General features: G+C 41.6%; 1 protein-coding gene across 1 annotated transcript; it reads left to right on the top strand.

The window, feature by feature from the left end:
* Positions 1 to 5,325: 5,325 nt before the first annotated feature.
* tmem72 (transmembrane protein 72) lies at positions 5,326 to 10,239 on the top strand. Its single transcript, XM_069539117.1, has 5 exons — positions 5,326 to 5,533; positions 7,705 to 7,771; positions 8,602 to 8,673; positions 9,162 to 9,301; positions 9,550 to 10,239. The coding sequence occupies exons 1-5, from the start codon at positions 5,458 to 5,460 to the stop codon at positions 9,969 to 9,971; spliced, it is 777 nt and encodes a 258-aa protein (XP_069395218.1). The 5' UTR covers positions 5,326 to 5,457; the 3' UTR covers positions 9,972 to 10,239.
* The last annotated feature ends 1,711 nt before the right edge of the window (positions 10,240 to 11,950 follow it).

Genomic DNA, 11,950 nt, shown 5'->3' with positions numbered 1-11,950 from the left:
AATCAGTCTGTCTGTTTACAATGAACCATCGCAGATATTATCATAGGGAGACGATGCTATATAGCCAAGGTTGTATCCTTTGAGGGAAGAATACTGCGGGTTGTGTTGAATCTTTTATTCATATTTATAAATCGTTTTAGATCCACTTCCTACTTTCGGATTGGAGTCGCTGCAGAAGGCATGTGTAGCAAAGCCAAAACGGGCCAGCCAGGCCATATGGGAGGCCGCCATCTCTCCGGAGGCCTGGGTTCGTGCTGCAACCTCTTAGTGGCAGGGCAGATACTCCGTCTTTGAGGACTTTGCACTCTAACCACAGGATAACGACTCATGGAACAGAAATGCTATTTCATACAGAAATAAGAACTGAGGAAAAAATACCAGAACCAAGGCCAAACTCTGATTACTTACAGTTCTCTCCACGGTTCGCTATCAGTGTGTGTGAGTGTTCATGTGCACGTGGAGGAGGCATTGCCCTTTAACTCCACGCCGCATTCCTTAACCGTGCCTCCGCAGGGTGACATGTAATGATGCGACCCTGTTAATGCTCAAGATAATGGCCTGGCATAAAAACATCAGGCTCCTCTGACAGGTAGCCTCTTTGTCAAAATCTCATTGGCTGAAAATAAATTCTTCACTCATCTGGACAGCTCATCTGATCGAACTGGTCCGAGTCAAAGGAGCCAATCAATCCATCAAACTTTATTTGTAGAGCACCTTTCATACAGGTTGTTGTGGTTCGGTGTTTCACAGTTGACCCAAGACAGAACAAATTAACTAATTTTGATACACTATAAAATGCATGTTAAAAGCTAAAATAACAATAAAGGCAATTGTAAAAACATTAATTAAAGTCAATAAAAATGAATAAAACGTGTTTAAAATATGATTGGACAGTTGAAATTTAATACAATTTAAAACATTGATTAAATTAAATGCCATGGCCATGCAGCCCACAGAGAGGTTTTAATCTTGTGTTTAAAAATTCCGACTACTCTCCTGCCCCTAGCAGTGTGTGTGTGGCTTGGAGCATTAAAATCTGAAGGCAGCCTCACCAAAGGTTTTTTTATTTTGCAAAGGAGTTAAGTTGTGCCTGTTAATCGTGTCTGTGGGCTGGAGTGAAGACAAGGAGGAAAGACTGCAAAGCTTCACATTAAGGAGGAAACAGGTTATGAGCCACAGAATGAGGGGAAACAATATCACATTATAGGCTGTCGTTCAAAGTGAAATGACAGAGAGCGATCTGCAAACACAATCACCACAAAAAGCAGTTGACCTCAGGGCTGCAGTATGTGCAGGATCCACACAGCAGATTTAAGTCATATTGTCTCATTGCAGAAGATGTAAACTTCCTGTCACTGCTGAAATCAAAACCTCAAACAGAAAAGATTTGATTGTTCAACATTAGTTCTGGAAGAAAAACTGGGGATGATTATTTATGTGTCTATTCATTAGTGAAGCTGGCCTCAGGAGCACACACAGTAAAGTGCATGCACACACACTTCGGACTCTAGCTTTGACGGATACATCCTGGACATTTTCATGTTGTCCTAAGCCAGCTCATTTGCATCCTGTGTGAACGAGAATCAAGACTTCTCACTTCTCTCAGCCAAGTCACGCTCTGCCAATCAAAATGAAGGATATGTGAGCACATGGTAAAACTGTTCTCCTTCTCTTTGGAGAACCAGCACATTCGTATTGTTTAGAGCAGAGACAGTCATTTTATATTATTAATGGTTCATTTAATTGAGTGTAAGTGAATGGAGCCACTTGAGATGAACCAAGAGAGAGCGCTTCATGATGTCATCAAACTAGGTCTTTTATCATTGGTTTGATTGAGAGACCCCTTTGGCAGAAGTTACATATTGTACATTCAAAAGCAGCACCAAATTATACACACTCATAGATACCACTCCTATGTCCATTTTTTTTATTTATTTCTGAGAAATTGATTGAAGTTTTTTTTGTGTGCCCAGATCCATGTCAAAATGCAACAGTTTCTTTCTTGGCCCATGTTTAATCCCTTTACCAAGTTTTGTGGAAATCCATTAGGTAGTTTTTTATGAAATTCTGCAAACAAACAAACGGACAAGGGTGAGAACACAAAGATCCAAATACCTTCAGATGCTCAGCATACAACAAAAGTTAACAACTACACCGAATTAACATAATGCAGCAACCAAAGAGACAAATGTTTTAGTTTGGCCATCAGGACACCTCACCACCTTGTAATGATTTATATAATCTGCACAGTTTGACACTAAACAGGCAGACATTACACATCCTCTCTGTCTTCCCAAATCCACATCTCCATGAATCATATCTATTTCACAACCACATATTTTTCTGGCTCCTTCTCATGTCTGTGCTTCATCTCTGCGGACGATGGCCCTGACCTTTATTCTCATAAATGGCATCAGAGCAACAACAACAAAAAAAGAAACATGACACTTCGCTACAGGTCAGTGTCAACATGCAAGCATCTCATTGGATTCATAAATCAAATAATTTATGACCATGATGTTCTCTCCGAGCTTCAATGTGCCAGCACCCCTCAACCACCAGGTGGCACTATCGCAATTGAGCCTCGCCTTGAAGTGGGACCAGGTAACAAAGACTGCACATAATGAAGTATACAAGTCACAGTGTGTTAAATAAGGTTTTTATCTACATACTTAAAGAAATATCAATGCGTTCTGTTGAAAATAGTGAAGACAATTGGGTATCTTTAATAGGCCTCCTTCTGTTTTTAGATAAAACAGTCTGTAAGAGGAGATTCTGCAGGGATTGTCTGAACAAAGCAATAGAGCAGGGTAATAAAGCTGCTGCTGTGATTACAATTAGAGCTGTATTTACTGGTTCTGACACGCACCAGACACCCACGCCGGACTGAGGGGTTAAATGGGGGAGGAAAGGAGGGAGAAAGTTGGAGAGAGAGAGAGGGAGAGAGGAGGGGGAGGAAGCATCACTAATCTCTGGTCCACAGCCCACGGGCACAGTGGGGTGAAAGAAGGAGGTGTGTGAGAGAATGGTGCGAAGCTGCGATGATGAGAAAGGTGAGGAGGCATATATGAGTAGCGATGATAACAAGGCGAGAGAACGTGGGAGCCGGCGTGCGAACGTTTTGGGAGGAGGGAGAGAGGTCAGGTGGTCAGGCCTGCTGAAGCTGAGGCACTGAGAGGAGACGTGAATGTGTGCTGGGATACAGGTCATGTGTAGCTGCCACAGACTGAATGAAAACATCAGGCTGTATTTATACTGTAACATTAGATTTACAGTCTCACTGGATGGCAATCAGTCACAATTATTCAAACCACTCCACCCTCTGGCACACGCTGACAATCGCCATCAAGCTCAAAATCACAGCAAATGTCAGCACCGATCCCCTCGCAACAAACAGTGGCTTATTAACATGTATTATGTTCTTAATATGGGTTATTTTCATGTCATCATGGGAGTTAAGAATGTCAAATAAACATGAAGATGCAGCCTTCTGTGGCCATGGTGGTAAAGTTCAGTCAGCATGCACACAACACATTCCTAGCACATGTATGAATGGTTCATGTGTAACAATGAGCTGCAGTGTAAACACACACTTATGTGATTTAATTCAGATTTCCGCAAATTTCTTGTATCAATCAAATCACAGAGTGGGTGGTCAAGTAATTTGTTCCTGTCATTTTCTTTTACAGCATGTGACTGTGACTGTGTACATTCAGTTTCAGCTCAAAATGTGTAATAGCTTCTTTGGTCCACGGCACAAAACATATATTACAATCAGGACTCTCAAATTGGAGGCTTTTCATAATTTATTTGATCCAAAACTGGACATACGTACGTGAGTGTACAGTCAGTGAGTGAAAATCCATCCAACCGCTTATCACAAGGGGACACTCTGGTTTTCAGGTTTCAGGTAGGGCCCCAAAATGTATTCTGCTTTGGGCCCCCAGATGTACAGGGCAACTATGTAAATTCAGTGGGGTTGATAAAATAGGTGTTTAAAATAATTGATCCAGCAATTAAATAAATAACCATATCTGCATTTGTAAATTATCATCTGAAGCCTGTGCTTCTCATTTCTAGAAGGAATGTGATCAAGATGGATGTTAGATGGTGAGACAAAGCATTGGAGAGAACAGAGGACAAAGCAAACAAATAGTTACAATTTACAGATGCTTTATAAAGAGTACATTATTAACAAGAATATATGTGTGCAGCAACGCAATTCTGTGCCATTCCTAGAGATGTAATAGTGTAATTTGTCCTCACACATCTGGTATCAGTGGTTATTGTGGCACCGTGTGTACACGTACAATGTCTATACCATAAATACCTCAAATAATCTGGAATCTAAGCCGGAAACAAGTGGAACCAGTTCAAAAACACAAAAGTGTCTTTGTTAGAGATTTAAGGGGATTTGTGTGGCTTATTTTGGCCCCTACCAGGAGTCAGTGTGTGTGTGTGTGTGTGTGTGTGTGTGTGTGTGTGTGTGTGTGTTTGTGTGTGTGTGTGTCTGGCTGCTCATTCCAGTAGGCCTCTGTTGTTCCCGAACAAGATTACACCTCAGCCAAACCTGTGTCAACCGATTATGTGGGTTTGCATCTATGCATGTGTAACCATGAGTCAATGAGTCTCTGTCTGCTCTTGTGGCATTTTATCCCACGTCCGCTCCATTGTTACACCGTTCACAGCACACAGAGAGTCAGTGTCCCATTAAAGTTAACTGCACACTAGGGTGAAGATTTTTTAAGGGTAAAAACATTGCTTTTTGTTTACTGATGCAAAAAGCTGCAGCTCATTTTGTCTGCACTTACTATTGCTGAACAAGACTTTCAGTAAACTGATGCCAAACAAGCAGCACGTATGACCTTAAAAATGCTTCACCAAAACCCACACAACAACAAGAAATTACACAGAGGAAAACAAGAGCGGGAGAAAAGGGTTTGGTTCAGCTGCAAAGTGAATGATCTCAAGAGTTCAAGGGTGCATACAAATTACCACAAATTCTAAAAACGCACACATACGTGTGTGTTTATGAGGGAGTTTTATAGATAATTTTTAACCAGCGCAAATGACTCATGTGAAATGATGCAAGAGTGACCATGAGCAATTTCACCTTGACATGCACAGTGGAATGCTAAAGAGGCTGAAAGTCGTATTGTGCGCATGCATGTCTGTGTGTGTGTGTGTGTGTGTGTGTGTGAGGCTGATTAGCAGTTTATTGGAGCAACAGGGGCATTGAGTCACAAACCTTTCCGAGGTAAACTCGTCCAGTGCATCAGGCTGTGCACTATGGCACTCGAGGATAACCTGACTTTATTGCCACCAACAACTCATCCAGCCGACAGACAACTATATGTCTAGAATGCTACTTTAAAGGCTACTAAGTTGCTACTGTTTCAGATAGCGTGGGAAAAGTTTTGATTTCTTAAACACTGACGAGGGAAAGTGTTGGAGGTCATGGGGAACTCGGGGAGCGTGTGGTGGATTGTAGTGGAGTGCGCCTGCAGGATCCTTGGTGTTTCAACAGCAACAGGTAAGAAAAAAATCAAAAACAAACACAGGACACACAACAACATTAAACTTGATTATTGTTTCTGCATGAGCATCTTCTAATTCCCACACTTGCAGATACAGCATTAATTCAAGATGGGCTCTGCAATGAGGTAATCAGTCAGATATTGCCACATGTTGTTAAAAACATGATATCTGACTCACTGAAGTAATTTTACCCCCCTCAGTCTCCAACATGTCCCCGTTTTCAAGGACATTTTTCTGCGTGGGGGTGGGGGGGGATTGTGTTACATCAACCTAAAATGTTACTGACCTCCAAGACCCCCCCCCCCCCCCCCCCCCCCCCCCCCAAAAAAATGCATTCACAACCCTATTGCGATTATTAGCCGTCCCCCGTGCTGTTCTCCTTGTGCACACTGGGACAGATTGCACGCCAATACTTAGCTACATTAAATTATCATGGGGGGAAATAGCTCTCTGGTTGCCGGACCCCCACTCCCCCTCCCACTCAGTTAAATTCAAACAGCTGCAGACATCGAATATTGGCAGAGAGACATGTGCCTCACATTTGACCAAAATCAAGCTGGGTTATATGTTCACAAGCTGTTATACATTCACACATACATGGGCTTTCTGTATATGAGCATGTTTGCATGTTTATGGCATGTCTGCCTCTCTGCCTCTGTGTGTGTTCTAAACACGCAGGGAGCACATATATGTTCATATCCAGCCGTTGTATAGGTAGCTAATTATACCGTTAATATATGCAGCTAATTCCTCTCACACTCTATAAACTACCAGAAGCCGTTCAGCCACATTCCCTTGATTTCCCTCTGGTGCAGATTCTATCTCTGAGTTTCTGGTAAGCGGACCAGAGAAACTGCTTCCATGTGTTTTAGTGGCGATCACCACTTAAACCACGCTCACCTCACCACATCAAAAAAAGTGCTAGCTATAGAAGCACTGTATGAATGTGTGTGTGAATGGGTGAATGGAAAACTGTAGTGTAAAGCGCTTTGAGTGGTCTTCAAGACTAGAAAAGCGCTATATAAATACAACCATTTACCATTTACCATTTACCTCTTTCATACCTCACAGGAAAAAGACTGGTTAATAAAACAAGCTTTTCTTTGTAGTTTCTACAGCTTTGTTTTTTTTTTATCTCATTTTTTATCATTCCATTTGTGTTTTACTGTCAACACTCAGATTTAAAAATAAAAGATTGGAATAATATTTCTGTCTGTTGAATAAACATGTAGCAGGCCCCAACACTCGACTGAATGTCCGAACGTCTTTCTGCTGTTGTGAACGCATCTGACCCAGGTGATCTCCTCTTCATATGAAGCATGATGATATCAATTCAAATTCCAGAATAAATGTCCAGACACAATTTTCTGAGCATTTTCTTGTCTGACAACAGCTTAAGTGTCAAAGTTGTTCTTGCTGCACCAGAACATCCCTTTTTACAATAAGCGCGTGTTCGCTTACCTAGAATGAGTTTAGGTAGGAGAATAAAAGGAATGCGGCTCTGTATCATTGTTCATCACCCCAAGGTATCTGGCAGGAGGTTATCAACACACTGTGACATCCAGTGACCACTTCAACAAGTGGTTTGTGTTTTTTGTCATCATGTTGAGATTGCGGTTCACTGGTGGAAAATCTGTGATGTGGAAACTCAAAGAAATGTTCCTCTCCTGCAGGCAGAGATATCATAATTGCAAGCATGAGTGAGCTATTAGCTAAAAATTATGTGACCATGACAGAAACAATTGCAGCAATTAGCCAAAGAAATGTGGTTTATCTTAGTGTAATGCACATCATCGACTCAGTACAATGTAAAGCTTGACAGGTCACATCAGGTCAACTCGAGTTGATCAACTGCTTGGTGAGGGGTAACCCAGGCCTTTCTATTACTCACTCACAATTATTGCCTCAAACATAACTTCAACAATATGGTTGCAAGAATACAATAGAGACCATGACAAAGATGCATAAACCAAATTAGAAACAATAAAAGCAACAGAATTGCACCACAGGGGGGAAATGTTAACAGTATTCCTAAAAGTTTGAGATGACAACAACCCTGCATATCGCTGAGGAGGAAATCATGAAGTAAGTCTGACATCTGCTGGACATAATCTGTTCTCCAGTCACTGTCAGGAAAAAAGAAAATCACACTTGTTTCTTTTTCAGTGTTGTGTGCTGTGGGAGTGGAGACTCTACTACAAGGAGAATTCAGTAGCCTCGGCATATACCTACTGTAAGTGCTTACAGCAATATAGTTACAATATACAACATAAATTTAAACCTAACAAAGCATTCCTGAGTCTGACCCACTTGAGCCTAAACTGGTGGCACAAACAGACCATCTGGGTCTTAATATGGCAAAGAATGTGTAGCTCAAGGGCTTTTAGAAAATAACTACAACACTGTATTTGCCTTCATAATCATTCATACAGTGCAGTGAGTTATTAGGAGATGCTGGGAGTCAGAGAGAAGAAGCAAGGTGCAGAGTGCAGAGAGGACAGCGCTCCGTCACTGCTACTTCTTATTATCTCTGTGGCTTGAAGCCAAACTCCCACAGACCCACAGGAAAGCAAATCCCATGAGGAGGCAGGAATGCCCAACTGTTTGTTCTGATGCATGCAAATGCAGATAAATGCTGCACGCACACACACACACACAAACACACACACACAGAAACACAACTCAGCTAAAACTCTTCAGAGAGGGCATGATAATGATTCGTTTGGGGGCATTTTTCTGGTTCACTGGATTAGATGGTTATCTGGTTATTTGAACATGAAACAGAGAAGGGGTCATGTATTTTTAGAAAGAAAAAAACAAAGACACAACTAAATGCCAAGTCTTCGGCGTCATATGAATATGATATATCTTTGTCATTGCATATTTGATTCCTTTTGATACAAACATTTTGCCCCTTTGTAAAACAATTAAACGCAATCTTCACCCACAGCCCTATGATAACATACACAGAAGCTGACATATTTAGATGTAGTTTACGTAGTTCAGACAGAGTTTACTGATTTTCATCACAGAGACTGAATCATCTCTTATTTCTCCTCCCAGAGTGTCATCTCTGGCCATCATGGTTTTTGAGATGGCCTATTTCCTGGATGCGCTCCTGGTAATGTGTCTGCCGTGAGTACACTTGACTGCAACATCTACATTTTGGATGGATACTGTGGCATAAATACTGTGAGTGAAAAACAGATGTGTGGCTCAGGAGATGAAGCGGGTCATCCAATTCAGTACCAAATTTTCTCCCAATACATGTGCCCATGTGTCCTTGGGCAAGATACTGAACTCCAAATTGGCCTTGATGGTTGTGTAAACAGCATGTGAGTAAACTGTGATAGAGAATAGGTGAATGGTAAAACCACTATAAAGTGCTTTGAGTGGTAATGAAACCTAGAAAAGTGCAATATAGATACAGCTACAGTCCACAGATACAGATACAGATAATTTACCTGTACAAACCAGGATTTAAATATCTAAATCTGCATCTTCATATTTTGATTTTCCTCTTAAAAAATTTTATTTAACTTGTCTTGACATGCAAATATTTTGCTGTGTGCAAGACTGACAGACTGTCTGCTTCCTCCTCTTCTTCCTCTTTATCTCTGTAGCTGTCCTCCAGACTGGCAGCTGTTTGTGTTGTGGGGAAAGATGGCGCGCATAGGAGGCTTCCACAAGTTCCTCTATTACTCCATCATGTCAGTGGTCTGCTTCTTGCACCCTGTGTTGGTGTGGCATGCAATCATTCCAGGTAAAATGGATATAATTATTGTTATACATGTATTTTGCCTATCACTCAGTCATTCAGATTAAAAAATATATATAATGGCAATGATCCTGTATTCATGATACTAGGACCCTGTAACCGAGCCAGAGAAATGGAATTCATCCACAATTCATTCCCTAATTTACACCTGTGCTTTTAATGTGACAGACCTTAAGAAGAGTCAACAGAAATATGGAGTCAAGAGAAAATAGAAATATATCTTCTGATTCCAGGGACAATGCTTCTGGTGACAGCTTTTTTCAACTTCATACTCAGCAAGAAAACAAAAACCAACTCCCACAAAAGGCCACAGGACCAGGGCTTGACCTCTGTCTTCGTGCCTGAGAGTGCAGGCCCGGACAGCACCATCTCTTTCTTCCACATGGTAACAGGAAGGAGAGGTGGGGAGCTGGCCATCACAAGCAGGGACCACTGCCTCTGTGTGGGGGAGAGAGGAGAGAGCGTGCACGCCATGCTGGAGCTGGAGCAGACGGCCAGAGACCTAGACAGGGAGAGGAGAAGGAGGAAGGAGAGGAGGCTGATAAGCTTCAGGGGCAGGGAGGAGCCTGTGGAGAGGGAGATGGAGGAGATGGACGGCAGCTGTGAGCCAGAGCCAGACACCACCTCAGACACTGCTCCTATGATTACTGACTGAACGTCCCTCTGTGCTCACAATAAGCTCCTTACTGATATCACATGATGACTGGTGCTACACTATGGCTGACTTTTATGTAGCTGGAATATTCATAATAAATAGTGTGATAATTTAAATGTATCAAAATATATAGTTAAGATTAGAGGTTTCGGTCAAACATCTGTTTTTTAGTTAACAAAAGATGTCTATGTGCACATTTTTTTTTATGTGTTTTTAACAACAGATTCAAATGTATAAAATGAAAGAAATTAAACAATTTGTACCTACATGTGCTCGTGGGTGGCTTGGTGTCTGACAATCTGTTGTGCAAATCCAGCATTGATTTAACGGCAAGACATTTACGGAGAGCAATCCAATCCAGTTAGTGCAGCATCAATTATTCATGAGACAATAAATTAGATCAACTGTTTCATTTCATTCATTCGGGCATCAGAGAAAATATGTGCAAATGTGACTGAGGCATTAGAGCTTGTGCAGGTGCAAGTGTCAGTCACGTTCAAATCTCCTCATTGTGTGTTTTTGTCATGTGTGAGTGGTGGCCATGGAGACGGAGCTCTGGGGAGGAGCGCCGGCGTGATTATGTTGATGAGAGAGGAACATCAGATCACCCACGGGAGCTCTAACCGTGGGCCACCAAAACACATGTAATGTGCCAACACACCAGTATCATTCATGCATTAATAACCAAGTGCATTGATGATATTAATTGGGTGAGTGAGTCAGACACAAGCTCCATGAATCACCCTGGAATTATCATGTTTGTGGTACAAAGGTGAGTACGATGGTAAATATGGCTTTCTTCAGTTTTATCACAATCCTCCTTCGTACAGGTCACAAATCAATACTGTTATGTGATATCAAAACACATACACACACACAATCCACACCCTCTGTATTCCTTTGTTCGCAGACCTGTAAGTACACTAACTGTTAGCTTAAGAGGCTGCATCTCTGCAGCATCAAAGCTAAAGAAAGAATCAATAACGGCTGAGAGCCTCATTCCTCACAAAGCACCTCACTGAGAGCTGTGGCCCAGACACCAGACTCGTGAAACACATAAACAGCCTGTGGGTGAAACAACTGGGTTATTCTTCATGTGCATACGCATACTACATCCCCAGCAGCTACATGGTGTAGTTCATTCTTTCAATCTCTTGTTTTTAAATCAAAAGCCATGACATGTGAGTGTGGTCAGGAGGCCAAGAGACATTGTGGTGTCTGATTGAGAGAACAGAGAGTCTTTGAGTTTTTCGAGGCCGCTCACTGGGCTGCAATCAGGGCTGCATTGTCCTCCTAACGAGGATATCTGGTCAATTAGCAGAATGGCCCAGTAATAAACCAGAAGAGAGGGAGAATAACGTCAGTAATTCCACTTCAGCCATATCCTTTAGAATGAGCTGTTCTCCATGAGGGAAGTCGTTCAGCTGGTGGAGCAGCTAACTTCCTCTGTACGTGTTGAATCATAAATCCTATTCAGTGAGAGAGAGAGAGAGAGAAAGAGAGAGAGGGAGACTTCCTACAGTTTCTGCTTCCACCATACAATAGTTTCCTAGATGGCACATCCAGGCTGAAAAACAGGATGGGAGAAATAAATCTTCACAGGTCACAGGGACTTTTCCTTCACTGTTGAGGTGGGAAAAATAAAACCGACCGTTGCTCCTTTAGTGGTGACTGTGCTGAAAGAATTCAACTTTATTATCATTGCATTTGTGAACAGAAATTGTCGGTTAGGGTCAAAAATACAGTTTTCCAAGCATTTTGAACCACAAAAAAAGGTGCATGATACAGAATAAAAACACCAGATTTAAGATGTAATACGACCACATGTATTCATTGATCCATAATCTAACAAAAGAAAATTAACATAACAAAATAAAATAGTTCATTTAATCTGGGACATTTGGAAATGTGGGACACCGAAGCTCAGTCTGTTTATTTCCTACTCTGAAAATGTTTTGTCAGGACTTTTACCAAAGGTT

The sequence above is a fragment of the Paralichthys olivaceus genome, chromosome 14 (genome assembly GCF_024713975.1).
Source record: "Paralichthys olivaceus isolate ysfri-2021 chromosome 14, ASM2471397v2, whole genome shotgun sequence".
In the NCBI taxonomy this organism is placed as follows: Eukaryota; Metazoa; Chordata; class Actinopteri; order Pleuronectiformes; family Paralichthyidae; genus Paralichthys; species Paralichthys olivaceus.
The sequence above is the reverse complement of the archived record's forward strand: the minus strand, read 5'-3'. Positions and strand labels throughout refer to the sequence as shown.